The sequence below is a fragment of the Protopterus annectens genome, chromosome 8.part0 (assembly GCF_019279795.1).
Source record: "Protopterus annectens isolate FY-2018-M chromosome 8.part0, PAN1.0, whole genome shotgun sequence".
Lineage (NCBI taxonomy): Eukaryota > Metazoa > Chordata > Ceratodontiformes > Protopteridae > Protopterus > Protopterus annectens.
Window position 1 is genome coordinate 578,269,236 of NC_056741.1, and position 21,902 is coordinate 578,291,137.

The 21,902-nt window shown below is 39.5% G+C and overlaps 1 protein-coding gene across 1 annotated transcript in view; it reads right to left on the reverse strand.

Annotated features, from left to right (window-relative positions):
* Positions 1 to 21,019: 21,019 nt before the first annotated feature.
* Positions 21,020 to 21,902, reverse strand: part of DCST1 (DC-STAMP domain containing 1) — a 218,156-nt gene continuing 217,273 nt past the window's right edge. Inside the window, exon 14 of the mRNA XM_044079284.1 lies at positions 21,020 to 21,317. Coding sequence (XP_043935219.1) covers positions 21,069 to 21,317 — 249 coding nt within the window. The 3' untranslated portion in view covers positions 21,020 to 21,068. The remainder of the gene's footprint in view (positions 21,318 to 21,902) is intronic.

A 21,902-nucleotide genomic window follows, 5' to 3' on the forward strand; every position in this document is an offset into this window, starting at 1 on the left:
TTCTTTTGTAGGGACTTTTCTCATTTATTTAATGATTGTGACAAGGTGTAATGTAACCAGTGTGGGGAGAAAGGACATACTACAAGGAGGTGTGTGCCTGAGTACAGGTTGTGTAAAGAAAGGTACACTTTTGGATGGATTGCTAAGAACAAACAGCAAATAATGCAAAAGAAGGTGAAAGGGAAAAAGACATACACAAGGATGAACAGCAAGAGCTGGGGAAAGGGTGAAAACATACATGTGGAAGGACAACATGAGTCTGGGGAGAGGGTGAACTAGGTGAAGAAGAAGCTGTAGAAGAAGAAAAAATATTGAGGGGAAAATGAGGAGAGAGTGCATGCAGGAAGAGAGGTCAGGAGAAGGAATTGATACTAATAGTTTTTTGAAGTTCTAGCCAGTGAAAAATCTCATTCTGAGGATAAAGGCTCTGGGCATCTTGGGGCAATGTAGAAATTGCCTCATGTACACATACAACTCTCTCCTCCTACCACCCAACACTACAACCTGTGAGAGATGCACTTATCTAGCCAAACTGGAGGTAAAGCTCTCTCCAATCAAGACTGAACTTGACAGTCAAGAGGAGAAGGTAAACAGTTGCACCACACCACACTCCTCACAGTCTTACTAAATCTACACCACCAAAATCCACACATAGAAACACAAAAACATTCACGGAGGCTCTCAATAATAATCTGCTCAAGCAACAGAAACCTCCAAAGCAGAAATGCAAGCAACCTCCACCCCCCCAACACAACCCAAATGGCACATAGCCCGCATACTCAGTGTGCCACAACTACAAAGCATTCTATAGCTATGTCAAGAATCTCAATGGAAACACTCAGATATGCTCTTAGTTGCAGCACAATGGCACTAAATATACAGAACTAACTGATATTGCCAACATCCTGGCAGATAGGTTCAGTGCTAACTTTACCCCCCTCTCACCCCCTAAGGAGTCCATCTCTATACTGGAAGAATGCAAAGTTCCTGTAATCACGGCTGCACAGGTAAAAAACACACTCTCCAAAGCCATGAACACAGCATCCATGGGACCAGACAACATCTCAGGCTGCATTCTACAAGAACTACAGAATGAACTGGCACCCCACCTAAGTACCACGTTCAATCATAGCCTCACCTCAGGCTTTGTGCCTGTTGAATGGCGCACAGCAACGGTTATCCCACTCCACAAGGGGGAAGCCACCATGGACCCCGGGAACTACCGCCCCATTAGCCTGACGAGCCTGGTCTTCAAGGCCATGGAATGTATCATCATGGAACTTATAAACAAAGACATTGGTAATCTCCAAACTCTGGATCCCACCCAGTTCGGGTTAGTAAAAGGCAGATCATGTCTCCTAAACCTGATATACTTCTTTGAAGCAGTCACCAAAGCTGTAGACAAGGGTAAGGTGGTTCACACAGCCTATCTAGATCTTGGCAAGGCTTTCGACACCATCCCCCACTCTGGAATTATAGATAAACTCACTAAACTAGGTATAAATCCCTATGTCACAAGATGGGTTTCCAACTGGCTCACTGACAGAACCCACACTGTGAAAGTAGCAGACTCCAAATCCGACTTCAGACCAGTGACAAGTGGAGTACCACAGGGTTCAGTCCTGGGTCCTCTCCTGTTTGTATCTACTTCTCTGAAGCACAGACTAACACAGAAGGTCTTTGGCTAATGAAGTTCGCAGATGACTGCAAACTAGGAGCCATAATCGAAACTCCTAACGATGTGGACATCCTATAAAAGGGCCTCACTGAGACAGATGCCTGGTGTCAAAGCCATAGCCTCAAGCTCAATGCCAAAAAGTGCATTGTCATCCCCTTTGGTAAAACTCTGTACCCATGAACTACAACATAGGCAGTAGTATACTTAAAGCCGAAAGTGTGATAAGAGACCTTGGGACACAGGTGGACAGTAGAATCTCCTTTGATAATCACATTGCCACAGTAGTCAGGAAATCCTTCTACGTGGCACACCTCATCACAAAAGGTTTCTCATCCAGAAAAAAAGAGGTCATTGTTCCCCTCTACTCATCACTCATTAGACCCATTATAGAGTACAATGCCCCTTTTGGTATGTACCTCACAAGACATCTACAACAACTGGAAAGGCCACAGAAATACCTCACAAAGAGGATTACCGGCCTCAAACAGATGCCCTACGCAGACCGTCTCAAAAAACTCCAGCTTTACTCCGTCGCATATCACCTACTCAGAGATGATCTCTGTCTAAAATATAAAGCTATGTCAAACCCAGAGCTGTTGGACATGCTCCACTTAAAGAAATCCCAATCCCTCCAAGCTACACGCTCTAGGGACCTAAATCTTGTCACCACAATAAACAGAACATGCCGGAGGGATCGATTCCTGTCCCAGAGACTTCCCATACTCTGGAATAAACTACCTATCTATATCAAACAAAGCTCCTCATTAGCATTCTTCAAGAAAAATCTTGATGATTGGATGGGAAATAGGAAATTTACCCCGGGGATCACCTCTGTGGCTCTGCTGAACAGTGGCACAGGAAAATAATTTTCTTGGGTGGCAAAAGCCGGGGTACCTTTTTAGCTGGGCTTATATAGGCCCTAGGGCCAATAGCCTCATACCTACCTATGAACCTATGAACCTAAATCTAGAAAAAAAAGGCATTACTATTTAGGCAGAGATATAATTTATAAGGGAGAAAGAAGAGGTATCTGCATATTTGGGTAAAATAGTAAAGGAAGACATTAATATAATGAGGGAATTGAAAAATTAAAAGGAGAGGTAAAAAGAACACGAGCAAATCATGAGTACTGTAGTTCAGCATCTGGAAAATGTCTATAAGAGTAAAAAGAAGGAAAATAAGAGAATGGAAAAAAATAGAATGAGTTAAGGAAGAATCTGAAAAATAAATTATTATTAGTGAACTGAATAAAGTACTTAGGAAAGTAAATCTGATTCAGTATCAGACCTAGATAGTATAGAGTATGGAATGCATAAGAAATTAATGGATTAGCAAAAAGAGTATTTGTAAATGTACTGAATGAATGGTTGAAAGAAGGGTTTGTTTATGAAGTGTTATGTAGTAGGATATTAAAATGTATATGGAAGAGAGATGAGAAGAATGAAAGAAAAAAATGGAGACCTATCACATTAAATAACAGAGATTATATTTTTTTATGAGAATAATATAGAGGAGGATGGAAGGAAGGATGAGGGATATTATGGAGAAGGTATATATGGTATAAAAGTGAAGGGATGTCAAGAATTGTTATCGGTTGTGAGAAAAATTATGGATGATCTTGTAAGTAATTTGCATATTACTATAATGCATATTTATTGCATTTTCCTGCTGTTTGTTGCAAAAAAGAAAAAAAAAAAAAATTATCCTTGTTTCCCATCTTTCCTGACCTAGAGTAGTCCAAATACAGACTTTGCTGTATTCTGGACTTTTGGAAAGTTCCTGTGTTGCCCATTTCCTTTCTTGGATAAAGGGAGGCGTCTTTGTTCACCAGTGGCAGTGGGAAGCTTAGAGCAGCCTATCTATCCCTGGAGGAGTGTTCCCAGCACAAGAATCTGGTAGTCTATTGGCTGTTTTGGGCCAATTTCTAGCTCTTTCAAGTCCCCCTGTATAAAACCCGCTTTGTGCGATTTTGCACATAGTGCAGCATCGGGCAGCTCCGCTTAATTGGGTTTAAACCATTCTCGGCTCCACAAAGTCTGCTCTTCACTTTTTCCCTTAGAACTGATCTAGTTCTCATAATAAACATCCTGTTCCTACTCTAAAGCCTGGCACTTGGTCACTAAAGCAATTATATAAGTCAGCACTAAAAAATTAAAAGCACTACACCCTCACAAACTCCCCTTGAGTACCTTGTTCCCCACTGGCCCTTTTTCTCAATTATAAAGGAATTCCCAATACTATTCTAGAATGTCCAAAGGTCAGTTGTCAATCTCCTCTCTGGTCCAGCTGGTGAATCTGGGAATCTTGAGGCAATGTTACAACTGCCTCATGTACACAGACAACCCTTTCCTCCTCCCAACAAATTCCAACACATGTGAGAGATGCACCCATATAGCCAAACTGGAGGCTAAGCTCTCTGAACTCAGTACTGGTGTAACCAGTCAGGAGGAGAAGGAAACCACACTCACTACAATTCCAGTCTCACATAGACCTACCACGACAGCAAACCAAACACATAAACACACAAAAACATACTCGGAGGCTCTAAATAAAAATCTGCCTAAGCAGCAGAGACCTCCAAAGCAGACACCCAAGCAACCGCTACCCCAAAACAAAACACGTGCAACACATAGCTCACAAAGCCAGTGTGCCGAACAGTCACAGCCCTTAAGGCTAAACAACACACCTGATACACTTGTAATAGGTGACTCTATTGTCAGGCACACTGACGTCCCGCTCACCAGGCTGAACAAGGAGAAGGTCACAGTGAGCTGCCTGTCGGGCGCTAGGATCTGCCACATAACACAAGCACTCAGGTCACTCCAAGGCAAGTACAAATATGACTCTATCATTGTCCATGCTGGTGTGAATGACCTGAGAAGTACCTCCCTGGACTACATGAAAAGAGACATAGAGGAGCTCTCTGAGCATGTAGCCCAGGCAGGTATGACCCTGACCTTGAGTAGCATCTTACCCTCACCAAGAATGATGCCACAATATGAAGACAAGATGATCAATTTCAACAATTGGCTTAAGTATTGGTGTCATTCAAAGGGGATCCAATGCCTGTCAGCCTGGGATGACATGCTCGACAAGCCACGATGCTTCGCTAGGGACGGCTTGCACCTGTCACCCCTGGGCTTTTGGATATTGGCAAAGGTTCTTGCCACCCCCATAGTGCCTTTTTTAGGCAAGGCTCAAAAGACAAACCCACCTCCATAGGTATCACAAGGGATAAGAAACTAAGAGTAATGCTACTCAATGCCAGAAGTCTAAACCTCAAGAGGCATGCACTCAAAACTCTCCTTAGCATGGAGAACATCGATATCTGTGCAGTAACAGAAACCTGGTTCAAGGCTCCCGAGAGCACCCCAGCACTACCAGGTTATACCTCATACCATGCTTTTCAGCCCCAAAACTTGGACCGGACCACAAAAGGAGGGGGAGTATCAATATTCGTCAAAGATACCCACACCTCCAGGTTGGTAGCACAGCACGAAGCATCAGAGATTATCCATGTGCAACTAACAGTGGATAAAACTGCCTCCCAGTTTATAGCCCACTACAGACCACCCTCCCAAACCCAGGAACCCCACTTGGCCTTCCTGAGAACACTGGAAAATATGAAGGTCTATCCAAACACCATTATATTGGGCGACTTCAACTACCCAAACATAGACTGGGAGCATTACTCTAGCTCCAACACCCTAGCCCAAAGGTTCCTAGAATTTATAAACTCAAATGCTATGGAACAACGTGTTACCACTTCCACAAGAGGGGAAAACATACTGGACCTGATCATCACCAACATGGGGGCTCTATGCTCCAGACCAGAAGTGTATCCCTCACTGGTAAGATCAGACCATAAACTAATCTCACTGGATATTCACATCCCGACCCCACCCCCTGCCCAGAAAACCACAGTGAAAAACTTCTCTAAAGCAAATTTCACACTCCTCAAAACCGAGGTGGAATCCTTCAAAGCCCCTGGGGCCTGTGGAAAATACGGCCCAGACCACAGAATCCTTTATAAACGCATTCTATGAACACCTTCAGGAATGCATGGATCATGCAAACCCAAATAAAACCAAGACTCAATCCTCCAAAGGCAGGCGTCCTGTCTGGTGGACCCCAGCCATAAACAAACTATACAATAGAAGGAGGAAGCTACTACATGATAGAGCAAAATCCCAAAAAGGGAAGGCATCTCTGATCAGTATTAGCAAAAAACTACGGGCACTCATAAAATCGTCTAAGGCCAGCTTCGAGAGAAACATTGCACAGGGCACTAAGGATAATCACAAGGCTTTCTTTAGTTATGTTAGGAACCTGGGTGGGAATTCCCAGATATGCTCAGAATTAGTCCAAAATGACAAAAAATACACCGAACTCACAGACATTGCCAACATCCTAGCTGACAGGTTCAGCACAAACTCCCCCCCCCCCACCAAAAGGGCAAATATCTATCCCAGCAAAGTGCTGCCCCCCTGACATCTCAGATGCTCAGGTAAGAGCCGCCCTCTCCAAAGCAAAAAACACAGCATCAGTGGGACCAGACAGTGTCCCAGGCTGCGTCCTACATGAACTCCAAGAAGAGCTAAACCCAAACATAAAACTACTGTTCAATCTCAGCCTTACCACAGGATATATACCCAAAGAGTGGCGTACAGCAACAGTGGTCCCTCTCCACAAAGGTGGTGCCTCAACGGATCCTGGAAACTATCACCCCATAAGCCTGACTAGCTTGGTCTGCAAAGCTATGGAAAGGATCATCATGGACCTCATAAATAAAGATATTGGGGACCTACAGACACTGGATCCTACCCAGTTCGGCTTTGTTAAAGGCAGATCCTGCCTCTTAAACCTGATCAATTTCTTTGAAAGAGTCACCGAGGCCATTGACGAGGGGAAGGTGGTCCACACAGCCTACCTGGACCTCGCAAAAGCCTTCAATACAATACCTCACTCAGGCATTATAGATAAGCTCACCAGCTTAAATATAAACCCCTATGTCACTAGATGGGTTGCAAACTGGCTCAAGGACAGAACCCACATGGTTAGAATTGCTGGAGCCATGTCAGACTCCAAACCAGTTACAAGTGGCATCCCACAAGGCTCAGTCCTGGGACCTCTCTTGTTCGGTATATATTTCTCGGAGGTACAGGCCAACATGGAAGGGCTGTGGCTGACCAAGTTCGCAGATGACTGCAAACTAGGCGCCATAATCGACTCTCCAGCTGACACAAGCATCCGACAAAAGGGCCTCATAGAAACAGACAACTGGTGCTAGAGCCATGGCCTCAAGCTAAACGCTAAAAAGTGTATAGTCATCCCCTTTAGCAAAAACAAAGTGCCCACAAATGACCACATAGGTGGTAATCCATTAAGTACGGAAGAAATAATTAGGGACCTGGGGACCCAAGTTGATAGCAATCTCTCATTTGAAAACCACATGGCCAAAGTGGTTAGAAAAACATTTTATATAGCCCACCTAATCATGAAGGGATTCACATCTAGATCAGGGGAGGTCATCGTGCCTCTTTACTCATCCCTCCTCAGGCCCATAATTGAGTACAATGCCCCTTTTGGGATGTACCTTACCAGACACCTGCAGCAACTGGAAAGACCCCAAAAGTACCTCACCAAGAGGATCAAAGGGCTCAAACAGATGCCATATGCTGCCCGGTTAAAGAAACTCCAGCTCTACTCAGTGGTATACCGCCTGCTCAGAGGCAATCTGTGCCTGATGTATAAAGCCATGTCCAACCCGGAATTAATGGACATGCTGCACCTCAGAAAATCCAAATCCCATCGAGCCACGCTACCGAGAGACTTGAACCTCAGCACTGAAATAAATAGGACATGCTGGAGGGACAGATTCATAACCCAGAGGCTCCCTTCACTCTGGAATAAAATCCCAGACCAGGTTAGGCAGAGTACCTCATTGACTCTCTTCAAGAGGAATCTTGATGAGTGGATGGGAGATTGTAGGTTTACCCCGGGTATCACTTCTGTGTCACTGTTAGACAGAGGCACAGTATACTAACCTCGAAAAAGGGCATAGCAAAATTCATTTAAAATGGGTGGCGAAAGCCAAACACACTCTGGCTAGGCTTATAAATGCCCTAGGGCAGATAGCCTAGTAAGAACCTATGAACCTATGAAAGGGAGGATGTGAAACTTATGGTGGGTGATATTAGTAAGGCATTTGACACAGTAGGACATGATGGTTTGTGGGATGTTGTAGAGAAATATGGAACAGGTAGCAGAGTTAGGAAATTGTGTATGTCAGCATATCAAAATAATAGAGTGAGACTGTATGTGAATGGGTGACTGAGTAAAGAAATATACATGAAGTGTGTAATAAGACTAGGATGTCCCATGAGTAGAATATTGTTTGCACTGGTAATAAATAGAATAGATAAAATGAAAGATTATAGATATGTGATGCAAAGTAGGTGGTGATTCCAGTAGTTTTAACATAAACAGATGATATAATGGTAGTTGCTAAGATCTAAATATGAATGAGGGAAGTTTTGGTTTGTCTGAATGGATATTTAAAGGAAACAGGAATGACCCTGAATAAAGATAAAAGTAAGGGTTTGCATGACATGGTGAAAACTTGGGGTGTGTATTTTCCAGTGAATGAAATGGCTATGCTAGGTATAACATTTGGGAAAAATTGTGTAGTTATAATGTAATAGGAGGGTTTGATAAAAGAAATGAAAGAATAATGTATTCTGTGGAGGACATGTAGTCTAGTATTCAGGGGAAAAGACTTATCTGGGATATTCTGCATTAATGGGAATATAGCATATATGTCAAGTGTTTATATGATCCCAGAAAAAATATGAAAAGGTAATTATGCAATATATGTTTTCTTTCATATGGGGTTCAAGATAAACCCAGTGTGTTGTATATGAGTGAAGATGAAGGGGGGATGGGGTTACTATATCCAGTTGTTTATTCTGTTTCTTTAAACTTGTACAGAGTATTAAAGTGGGTAAATGAAGAGAATGAAAAATTAATAGGGATAATGTTTAAATATGAGTACAAAACTTTCTGGCTGATGGTAGCAATAAGAAAAATAGAAAAAGAATATGTGAATGAAGAAATTAAAAACTATCAAGTGGACCAAATTTGCAGATGATTGCAAATTAGGAGCAGTCATAAACTTCCCAGTGACACTAATATTTTCCAGGCAGGGCTAACACAGACAAATAACTTGTGTCAGAATCATGAACTATAACTAAATGCCAATAAATGCATAATAGTATCCTTCTGGAAGTAATCCACTCCTGGTAACTATCATATTGACAACATACTCCTAAGAATCAATCCAGTAGTCAGGGGCTTGAGAATACATGTAGACAGTAATCTAAGCCTTTTACCATCATGTGACTACAATAGTGAGAAAACATTCCATGCTGTGCAACTTATAAACAAGGGTATAACATCTAGGCCCACCAAGGTCATTCTTCCACTATATTCAGCATTCATCAGACCTATCATTGAGTACAGTACCCCTTTTGGTATGTACCTAACCAGGCACGTCCAACAATTAGAATGTCCACAGAGGTTCCTCAATAAAAGAATACAGGGCATAAGTAACATGTCCTGTGCAAACTGCCTCAAAGCTCCATCCCTGTATTCTGTCTCCTACAGGCTGTTGAGGGTAGATCTATGCCTGGTATACAAGGCATTGTCAGACCCCACCATGATGGACCTACTGCAGATCCACAAAACAAACAGCACCAGAATTATCCGCTCTAAAGACTTAAATCTTGCCTGCCATATAAATAGGACCTGCTGGAGAGATGTGTAGGTATCCCAGAGACTACCCCTTCCCTGAAACAGGCTCCCCTCTCATGTGAAGCAGAGCTCCTCCCTAACCCAATTCAAGTGCAACTTGGACAATTGGACAGGGTACAGGAAATTCATTCTTAGTTTGGCTTCTATGTCTCTAATGGACACAGGGAGCCTGTAAATGGTCCATCGCCCAGGCCCCTGCTTGCAAATATTCCATTTCCCAATCTCCTGCTTACACTTATCAAGGGTACCAGAATTTGTCAGAGATTTGGGATGCATGGCTAGGATTAAAAAGGCTGTAGTGCTCATTAGCCTAGTACACATCTATGAAAATATGAAACTAAATACTAACATGGAAAAATAAAAAAATGATGATATTGAGAAAGATAGGAGGATATGGTAAAATAATGTGATGAAACAATATTATTATGTAAATCCATGGGGAAATTTATCATAAGAAATGATTAAAGTCATTAAATTAAGGAAAAAATGATGTACCAAGATAACAGCGTATCAGAATTTGCTGTGAGACTGGTAATAAACAAGTTACCAGGAAAGCGGAATAGGGCATATAAAAAGAAATTTGAAAAAGTGTGTTTATTTGTGGAGAGGAAGAGACTACAGTCCATGTTTTTTTAAATGTAAAAGAGTGGTGAAACTCTGGAAAAAGTGTGAAGAAACTTTTTTGAGAATATTAATGACTTAAACAATATAGATATGAATGTGATCATGTACAGATATTATAATAATAACAAGAAGAAAAAATATGTAAAGACTGAATAAAAGTTTATTTAATGGGAAATGGATATAGGCAAATTTATTGTGAAAAATTAGATTATGGTTGTGGAGGAAGTGTGGGTCAGTTATGGAAGAATAACAATGAGAATGGTATAAGAAAAATGATAAATGGTAAAAAATAAATGTGCACTTATATGCCTGTAAATATGTTAACACCATGTTTATGTTGTGTTAAGTAAAGGATCTTTTTAATAGGAGTATTGGAATCTTTTATATCCACCTGGGCTACTGCCAACCCAAGGAGATGGGGCCCCGATTTAGCATCTCATCTAAAGGACAGCACACTTAGGAGTGCAGCAACCCCCTTATGCCACACTGCAGTGTCAGCAATCAATCTGCCTGGTATGGGAAAAGAGCCCACAGCCTTTTGCGCAAAAGGTGAGTTTGCTACCTGCTGCACCACTGACACTGCAGAGCAAGGGTGTTTACTATTATCATAATGATAAACAGATAGTGCTTATATGTAAAACAAAACTAAGTTATGGTTACAATCCCTCTCATATTGCCACAAAGTTGGTTTCCATTGTGGCATAAACATAATTTGGTCTTTCTCCCATTACCCTCTCGATGATGTTATGCCCTGTCTGCATTCTTTAGTTATTAATAATAGTCTACATTTGCCATCAGCTGTATAAGTCTGAGTCATAGCTATAAAATTATCATTGTGTAATCCCTCTGCGGAATTAACCTGCACATCTAAGAGGGCTGGCTGATTTATATATCACATGAATTGTCTATTAACTTTGACTAAATTGGAAGTAATAACATTTCCACACTTGCTTCTGCCCTTAAACCTATTTTCTAACTTCTTACTTTTCTCGTTAAAAGCTGCATCGCTTATTGTTAAGTTTACTCACTGTGGCAGCCTGCCCACTGGTGAAGTTATTTCTTAGTGCTTCAGAATGCATACTGGAGTAATGAAGTAAGATATCTATTACTTACCCATCTATGCATCCATGCATCCATCCAGTACTATCAAGGTGCAGCTGACTCATATAGAAACCCCGTGTGCAGTCACTTCTATCAATAGACTTTACTAATCAAATAGGAAATGGAAGTACATTGGCAGGCCTTTATTCCGTATCACAGCATCTACACTGAATTTAGAGTCAGTGATATGCCTACCACATGTCCTTGTGATGTGGTAGGAAACCAGAGAACTGGACAAATCTCATGCAAACATAAGGATGATGTGTAGACTTTATACAAGTCATCTGTGCCAAGAATGGAACCAGAAAGCCTGTTGCTGAGCACTAATGGAAAAGTGTACTTTGTTGTCCTGGGTTATTTTCAATCCATCAGCCTCACCACCAGTTTGATCAATGTATAGGTTGTTTTGCCAAATATCACTTGCCACTGGGAGCTGAGTATTATAACACAGCCCCCCATATATTTATTTCTGGGGGTATGCAACCTATTGTATATTATTGGAGGAACCCTGTCTCCACTGCTTCTGGAAGGTAACTGGGCTGTATAGATAAGCTGAACCTCTAAGCTTGTTTCTGCAATTACTTTATAAGTTTGATACAGACAACCGTCGTAAGAAAGCATATGTATGCCCCAGATATTTATGCCCACATATGTATGCCCCACATATCTATGTCCCACATATGTATGCCCACATGTACTTGCAGGTTTGCTGTGGCTGGCTAATACTTCCATTTTTTTCAGTTATTTTTCAGACTCAGCAAACTACGTAATCATTCATTTCCCTTATCATTGCTGTCTAAAGTATTATTAGTAGGGCTGACATAGACAGACCAAGAATACAGTATTTATCCTAAGATGCTAAATCTGTTAGTTCTGGATCAATTTGCACACAGCCCCTCATTGGAACCTAGCATGCAGAACTGCTGAGTATATGCACTAGTTTTATTTATAATGGGACAACTGTTTCTACTTATCTATAATAACATTACTTGCATAGTATAACATTTTTTAAGCACATATGCAGTGTGTACGTACGTGTGTGTTTATAGAAATATGTATGTGTGTGTATATATATATATATATATATATATATATATATATATATGTATATATATCTAGTACACACTAATCAATATGCAGTATAATACAGTATATACCATTGATGGTGTATGAGTCTGTTTATTGATCTGAAGACACACACACAAGTAAGCTTGGTTATTTTATGATTATATACAAATAGCACAACATTAAAAGGACAGGAAAAGAGAAAAAAAGGCACACCAGTTAAAAGTCAGCCTGTGCAACCCCCTACCTGTCTGGATGCAGACTAGAGACTTCATTTAATGTGCTACTCTTCCCTTTGTACAGTTAGTATAGCAGTCTCTAACACACTCTCATCCCTAGAACAGGCAGAATAATTCCTAAAACTCATTTATAAATACATGTGCTATAAAATTCATTTAATTCTCCAAACCAAGAATTATGCTAGACAAATCGCAGCTCAGAGCAGAGGCAAAGTATCATACAAATGTATGATTCAGGCAGGCAACACAATCAACAGAAGGAAAGAGGAGGGGGATTGGAATGTGTACTTTGTAGGGGGTTGTTGCTGTGTGCGTTTGTAAACTACTGTTTTGTGCGGGCTGTCACATTCAGTTATGTCCTCCACCTTCCCTTCCAAGTCCTTGCAGCAGAAGGCAGTCTGAGTGCGACACATATCTCTCAACCTCTTAGCACAAGAATTCTGGACAAAATCAAAAATAATGGTGGGGGGGAGGGGGGGGGCAAAGGCCCAAAAGCATAGACAGATTTTAAATATTGCCCTTATAAACTTAGAATGTTGTTAGAATAACAGGATTTCCATCAGTGTGCATTTTCTGAAGGATATAAAGTCTAAAACTCAAATGTCTGTCATTATTTAGTGACTTTAGTCCTCAATGACTTGCCAGGAAAAACACATATATTATGAGGAATGGACCAAAAATAAGAGGCAAAAATCTGGACATTCTCTGAAATTCTGGCCAGTTGAGTGGTCTGGTATGATCATTGTTTTATTACTCTTAATTTCAAGTTGCTGTCTGATTTTCATTTCCTTACCTTTCTTTTTTCATTAGTATTAATATTTAGAGCAGCTGAGCCTGATATTCTCCTTCTGTTATGAAAAATGGAAATATTCTGACACAAAAAACTGTAAATGCAGCTCCTGTCAGAGATCCCCTCAGTTTCTTTTTACAGCAGAAAATAAGGCAGAAGAAATATCACGTACTACTACACCATCACCAACAGTGTATTTCAGAGCCAACACTCCCTCCTTCTTCTGAGATACAACACAAAACTGAGTAGAGTACGGATACAAGGTTTGTGCATTAGGTGGGGAGGTTGTAAGACCAGTTCATTGTTGAACAACTGAAAGATTTAAATGTTGCCTTAGTGTTAGCAACCCCGTCTTGAGCATACATTTAAAAACTGATTCTAGAGTATGAATACCCACCTAGTCTGTCCACTTCCTAAGAATATTATACAACCACGAGAACAAATCTCCTGTCTGTCATTTGGTGTTTGTGAATCCAGGAGGTGTTCTAGACTTCTAAGACTATAACATCCTTTCAGTGAAAGAATATTTCATCAAAGTGCATGTGAATAAATAAATATACTTTTTGACTGTCCCTGTTTTTCAAGCACATCCCCTATTTTACCTGAGAACTTTATCTCTACCTTCCTGAAATGTGTGTGGTTTTATAAAAGAGCCTGGCAGATCTGCCCAATAAGCAATACTCACTAAATGTTGCAGCTTTACAAGCAGGAATGGTTCAGTACCCAGTAAAAGTGCAGTGCCACGTTAACATGCTAGCAGTGTGTGCTGTGCATTCTCATACAGATTCAGCCACCAGAATATTCACAAAGACTCAGTATCATTTGAAAGTTTTTTTTAAATATTTTGCTTAAAAAAGTGTTATAACATGCATTAGTGACTTACATTCAGCATGTTTGCTAACTAATACAAGTTAGCAGCACTGCTGAATGTAACAAAATTCTTGTAAATAAAAGTAGATGGCCAAGACAGTATATTGGGTGGCCACTTGTGGGCCTCAAGTGACTGCCCAGTTCACCCTTATTATAATCTGTGACTGGCTGTGAGGTGATAATGCTGCGTAATGCACCAGTGTATCATAACATTACTCACTGATTCTTTTTTTTTTTTGAAAAATTCCACTCCCAAACTTATTACCAAGTTTTCTTCACAGCAGTTTCTAAAGAAATAGTTTTAATATCATAAGGTGTCTTAAATCTCAAATGCTCAGTACACTGAATAATATGATCGAAATATATAATTCAGCTTTATTCCTTTGCCATATGACAAAACATAATCAATAAAACATAAATAAAGGTTAATAATATTAGCCAAAATAAGCTGGCATAGCTGGGTGTTATAGCAGTACCCATTGCTACCAGTGCTTTCTGCTTATAGATACACCCATTACAAATCATAAAACTGTTACTTAAAAAGTATCAAGCATTTCGATAAGTCTCAAACTTTTAACCCCATGCCCTTATTCTAATAATTATTTTCCAAAAAAACACCTCTATACCTAAATCTGTTGGGGGTAAGAAAGTTCTCGGCCATGATATTCAAAGTGACAAAGATGACACTGAGTTCTATATTAACATGTTTGATTTTAGGTAAAACATCAAAAGAGCCTTTAATGTAAACCCAAACAGTATTCACAGCTTCATTGATTGCTCCTTCAGTATATGTAGCCATTCCCTGAAGCCACAGCCTGTCTCAGCGGTGGCTCATTAAAGTTATTATCAACTTATATGTATGGCAAAAATTCTGCTTGTTATTGGATGTTCATCCTTTAACTACAATGCAGTATCAAACAATAAGCCGTTCAGAAAACCATTCATAAATTATGCTGTCAAGTAGTGTAAACGTTTCTGCACAAAATACCTAGGCACTTTTTCTTATTTGATAATATCAGATAAAATGTTTCCATTTTAAATTCCTACTGTTAAATCTCATGTTCACAAACTTTGTTAAATTCTGCTATCTTAGGTAATAAAAAGGGTTAAATGCATTCAGTTTAACAGATCTTTTAACTAATAGCTTCAGACCTTGCTTCACTGTTACACAAGCATTTAAGGTTAAAGTTATATGTATACAGTTTAAGAAATGTTAAGGTACCTCAAGATTAGCTCTTTGGGAGGGACTAAATGCCCCTTACTTAACAAAACCACATCTTCTGATGAAGATAATTTGACATATTATAATCTGCATCAGTGTTCCTTGCATATAATGCTGCTAGCATGTCCTTGAACGAAAAGGCCATTGATTGCCTCTATTGGTTTGCTGTATTATAATTGTCCATTTTTGACAGTTTCTACCCATGTACTCTTTTGCTTAGTTGGAAGTTACCAGTATAACTTTTTGCTTGTGGACTGGCTGGCCATGCTGTCAATTGTTGAGGCACTCCTGTTGTTTGCAGCTGGAGACCATTCTGTTATCTCTTCTGCTGTTCAACAACCCTCAAATATCTCTTGGGGGATGAATGTACTTTTTACTGTAAAAAACTCTAGTTGATTGTTGCCAAATTATTGCCCAGCATTATTACTTTCATTATCATTCAGTATATTTTCTTTAGCGCTTTTCCCTTTGTTATAATAAATATTGTCTACCAGATAATCCTTGCAATCTCTCTCTCAGACTTTGTTTTCATTTACAGTTTTTGAAGTCTTGTTTTCTTTTTCTAATTTACTAGACAGCAAATCAGATGTTTTAATGCAAACCTTATTCATCAACTGATTGAAAATCACTCTGACATTTTCATTTATTTTTTTCGCGTTAGCATTATACTTAATACTCAAGTATGACAGCCTAGCTTTATTGTTATTTGCTTTCCACTCATTGATATTTTTTATTTTATTTGAATCTGTTAACTGGGGTAGAGCACTAAACAAAAATGACCAATTTCAGTCTCAGCCTGGAGAAAAGTCCAATAATAAAATTAAAGTATACAGCGCAGACAGAATGTCAGTACAATATGATGTGCACAATAAGGCTAGAGTAATGTAACAGCAAGGTAAGTATGCTTAAGTATCCAGTGTAAGAAATTCTTTATGTTACACAGTTAATTGAAATTGAAATCAGCTAATGCATTATGGAGAAATTATATGCACTGTATAAAAGAGGGTCAAATGTTAAGGTGTGATGCACAGTTGCAGAGATATAGAGAGTGAAAAGTTATTATTGAGAGAACATGGTGTGTTTAGGTAATGTGGCCAGGAATGTAACACAGGCATTTAGTAAGTTCCTGAAGAATTTTTATTTGTGTCCAAAAGACCGGGTATGATCATATTTCTTTGATACAGGAGAGAATAGATTCAGAGTTTTTGGGTCAGTAATAACGAAGCAGTGATCTGTATACTGACACTTGTTTGCAAGGCTGCCGAGTGTTCTTGATTCCTGAACTTGTAGGATAGGGGTTGTCATATTAGTTTAGCTGTTAAGGGCAATAATATTTGGTTGTAGATACATATGTAACAGGAAGGCAGTTCTTTGCTTGACTGGGAGCTGCTTTGCTTTTTCTACAGTTTGCAGTGGTGTTCATACTTAGGGGAGAGAATGATTGATTGTGTTTGTATGCATACGTGCAGCATTTGTCTTTGAAGCAGATGCTATCAAGGGGAGGCCACACTCCAGTTTAGAGAACAGGATGCTTTTACTGATTGTTGATCTGGATGCTTTGGATAAAAATGGGGACAGTTTATTGGTCCAGAATAGCAGTGAAATAACCTTTTTCCTGGTTTTGCCAAGATACAGAGCGAAGCTGAGAAATTGGTTCAGCAATATATCCAGGTATTTGAAAGTACTAGTGTTTTCCAAGACAGTGTAAATATGTCTAGCTGTAAATGAGTTTTATGCAGTTTCTGATTTGTACCAAAAAGAATGTTTTTTTTTCTTTCATTTTGTTTTGCATGTGCTTAGTAGATTTTTTTTTAATCTGTTTATAAGGGAAAGGATCAACTTGAAATTCTTTTTAGAGTATTGTGAGGGACTGATTTGACCAGAATAAAACCATGCCATCTGTATAAATTATCACAGGAAGGTAATAGAGGTCAAGTGGAGGTTGATTGACAAAGATGGAGAAAATGAGGAAATTATCGAGTCTTGTGACACACCTTTTCTGAGAGTCTCTGAAGGAAGGAATGAAGAATGGACTTTGACAGTACAGTATCAGTCAGACAGATAGTTCTGGAACCACAAAATGGTATCTGGGCTAACACGTATTTCAAGTAGGTGGTTTAAGAGAATTTTGTGATCCACTAAATCAAATGCTTTGGAGAGGTGAATACAAAAGATGACCGTCAGCTGACCTTTGTTCATGCCTAGAAGGATTTCATCTGTGGAAGTTCAAAGTGCTGTTATTGTGCTGTGTGCTGACCAATAGATGTTATTTGTGTGAAAGAAGGTAATATTTTCTCATACTGTCTGTTAGTTCTATGTAGATTAATTTCTCTAGAATTTTTCCCAGGTTGGGGAGAATGGAAATTGGGTAGTAATGTGACACTGTGGATAGGTTTGTTTGTTTTGGGAGTAGGTTTACTATGGCAGTTTTCCAGATTGAGAGCGTAGTATTTTAGGTCAGACATAGGTTTTATTTATGTTTGAGGTATACACGTATAAAATTTCTGCAGTATTATGTGGACCAGAGATGAATGCAATCTAATCTTGGGGAACTGCCTATATGTACATGTTAAAATATTGGTACAGTGTCATTGCTTTGGATGAGTTTAAAGTAGACTAGGGGAATGTAGGGTGAAAATTTGGGAGACCATGGCTGGGATATGGTACTGTTAGATACTGATGGGAAATTGCTAAATTCATTGAGGAAGTCAGATGGTGTAAACTTAGGTGTGGTATTTTGTTGGACTGATAAGGTTGATCTACCTATTATTTGACTGACTTCTTTCTATAACTGTTTAGGAGTCTTGATTAGAGAGTTTTGTTTTGATTTCATAAATTGACCTTTATGTCATCTTATGCCTTGTTTTGTGAGGTTTGTGAGTTGTGCAGATTTTAGTCTAGTGTTTTTATTGGTTGGAAACACTGCTACTCATCTTAAAGTCCCTTGACACTCACTTATTTCTGAGGCTTTTTGTAAAAAAAAAAAGTAAGCTGTCAAATAACAGTTGCCCAATTTCAATTAAATCTGTTTTTAACTTCCTAAAATTGTTACTTATGTCAGCACAGACATATCTGCAGTAACAAATGGATTAATAGGCAGACTAAGAAAATCACTGAGTTGCAAATCAACCAAAGCCCTTGACAGAAGCATAGCTATGGTGTAGGGTGAAGTGAGCAGCCAATCTGGGCACAAGGTGTGAGGGTCCAATAAGCAAATTTTGTTTTAATTTGTTCCCATACTCCTCACATAGATGTAAGGGCAGGGTGTGATATACCCCTCCTTAGGAGAAAGAACTGATGTTCCTTTTGTTGTTCCACAACTTAGTATTGAGGGTTGCCAGACTGGGGAGTGGTGGTGGGCACCACATGAACCAGATACAACTCTGGCCCTTTTTCTCTAAAGCATTAGCTGCCAAGTGGGAAGGCTGAAATACTGTCACTCCTCCAAAATAAAAAGGAGTATCATGATGTATAAATTCAGATGGTACAGCTAAAAGCTGCTATTAGCTGCCTAACTTGGTGCTGTTCACATAGTTATATACTGACATATTGATGCTTTTGCCATCTCTTTTTGGTGGTGGAGGTACCTTCTGCAGTGCCAGTAATATGCATACAGATAAGAAAGGTGGAGAAATTGCTGACTCAGTAAAAGTTTGAAGAGCATGTTTTGTACATATAGTGTTATGTTTACAAAGCTTCTCTGTCAGTGCTAACTTCTGCATTAGAATAATTGTGTGTGGAGTGTGGAGTGGGATGGGGAGGAACACTATCCACAAGAAAATGTTTTGTGTGTATGATCAGTGTTTTTCTGCATTTTGCTACATTTCTTTTAAGTGTTTGAATGTTTTGACAGTCAAATTTGATTCACCAAACTAATTTATGACTTACAGTTCTAGATCTAATATTGTTACACAACAAATTATGCAGACAGCTATAACTCTGTGCCATCTATATATTCAAAATTTCAGATGCTATTTTTTATAAACTTAAATAATTTGACTATAGTTGCATTTATTTTAAAGAAGTCATGTGTTCTCGTATGGCAGAACATCTGAGATTTTTTTCTCCAGGCCTACCAGTAATCAGGTCTCACCCAGTGTGTCTTGAATCCATTCATTCCTTGTACTGAGTATTCCCAATACTAGAGTGAGAGGGCTGTTGTATGGACAGCCATGAGGATGGAGAGTGCCCTACAGGCAGACATGGAGGTGATCTGTGCCCCTGCCAGCATTCCAGCAAAGAAGGTATTCCTCTTATGGCCTTAGCTCTACTAATGGTGGCTGATGTGAGCACCCACATCACCATAAATCATCCTACCCCCTTTGCATGCATGTGACACCCACATGATCTAAGGGCTGTTATCACTTGCTTGGGCTCACCCAGCCTATTTTCACTGGTTTTGGACATTTCATTGCTTTGCAAGTGTATCCCTGCATGGTAGCAATCAGCCAACCAAATTCACTACTCCTTCATCCAAGGACTCATCAATCAGTGTTAATACTTACTCCTATCCTCCCTTTGCTTGTTACTATTCAAGCTCAGAATATCTGGGTTATAGTTAGAGCTTTATTGCACTGTACCTTACAAGTGGGATAAGAAATGTGAGATTTTTTTAACTTCCATCTGATCCATGTGCAGCAGTGTTCAGAAAGGACCCATGTTACATTCTGTTCTAAAGGACTGATGCATAGTGGGTGGCAGAAAGAACAATCTACATTCTTTATACTGATCACTGCTGCAGTAGCCTTAGCTATATGGGTTATATCCTGCCAAGGATATAACAACCAGCCTGTATCCAAAGCTTCAGGGCAACTTCCACTTACTCAAAGTATCAAGCAGCTCGAGCTGAGCTGACTGAAAGACAAATTTGGGCACCAAGCCCTTCAGAGCTTTACTGCACCTGAACAGTATGGACTTCTGAGGCTTATGAGGATCGACGGCTGGCATGTGCTTTCCTTAGCTGGGTAGATAAGTTCCCTTTGGGGATAAAACCTTCCATTTCCTTATTGTTTACTGATGGTTTGTTACTTTTCTCTTTAGGAAAGTTATTTTAAAGGAAATTGCCCTGAAGCTTTGGAAGCTGGCCAGCTGTTATATCCTTAGGAGGATATAAACCATGTAGCTAAGGCTACTGCAGCAGTGATTATTCGAGTATCTGCTGTTATGGCAACTTTAACTTACACAACTGTACTTTCTTAACTATGTTAAAGGGTTCAAAACTAAATATTATGATAACATTCAGACAATTGCAATAAGTAGACAGAAAACTTGAAGCACTCCATGCATAATGCTCTCTTCAGGTGAGGAAATGGTTTGACTTGTCAAGTGCTTCACATTCACAAGTATGCTATTTATCAGCTGTAGGACATCCCTTGCTTATTTGTTTTCCATCATTTCTTTAACAGCTGGAAGTGGAGAATTCCAGAATACCACAGAGTGTGATGCTGTACTGAAAGGGATGTGAATTCTGTCGGTATTTCCCTTAAAAATACATTTCTTACAAAAAATGACAAAGGCAGGCTGTGAAACTTCTAAAGTTTATTTTATTAACAAAAAGTATATACATCATGAAAACCTATTATTAATCCAAGTAAGGACAGGAAAAAGGGTCTAGAAGCACTGTGAATATTAATTTACATTGCAGGAGGCAGTAACAAAATGTCATGTTTAGTCAACATATCTTGCAATTTCCTCATTGTCACTTATGTCAGATACAAAGTCTTGATATGGAGTGCAGGCAAAACAAAAGTACTGCATGTCTTTCCAGCACAGCTGGCAGTATATAACACCACAGTCCTGTGTTGGGCAAGTTACTGACGTCTTGTTTTGGGGGCTCTCACAAACGAAGCAGCGTCGGCGAATGTATGGATGGAGGCAGGCACATAATTTGCATAGCTTATTCATTAATCCTTGCGCCTAGAGGGGAAAAGGTTAAGAATACAGTGAGTGGATTTTCAATTGTACATAAAGATGAATTCATCTAGCTCCCCACTCAAACCAGACCAGTGTAAATGCTCATGAACTAGCCTGACTTTTCTTAACTTTTACAAACCCAGAGGCTTGAATCCTAGCAATAAGTCCTTAGTTTAGAATCTACTGAAGTATAAGCTTTAAATGCAGTTGGCAGCAATTTTTATCTAGAAGAAACTCACTCCAAGTAAGCTGTAAACTGAAAATATTGTGTGTGTATGTGTGCATACATATGTACATGTGTATATGAGTATGTTTGTGTGTGTTTGATCATCTATGTGATATATATGTATACATGTGCACATATATATGTGCATATGTGTGTGCTTGTATATGTACGTGTATGTTTGTATCTCTATGTATATGTGTGTGTGTGTGTGTGTGTGTGTGTGTGTGTGTGTGTGTGTGTGTATATATATATATATATATATATATATATATATATATATATATATATATATATATATATATAATCCAGCAAAAATGTCACAGGATACCTTCTCCTTGAAAAGAACCAGACACCATGCAGGG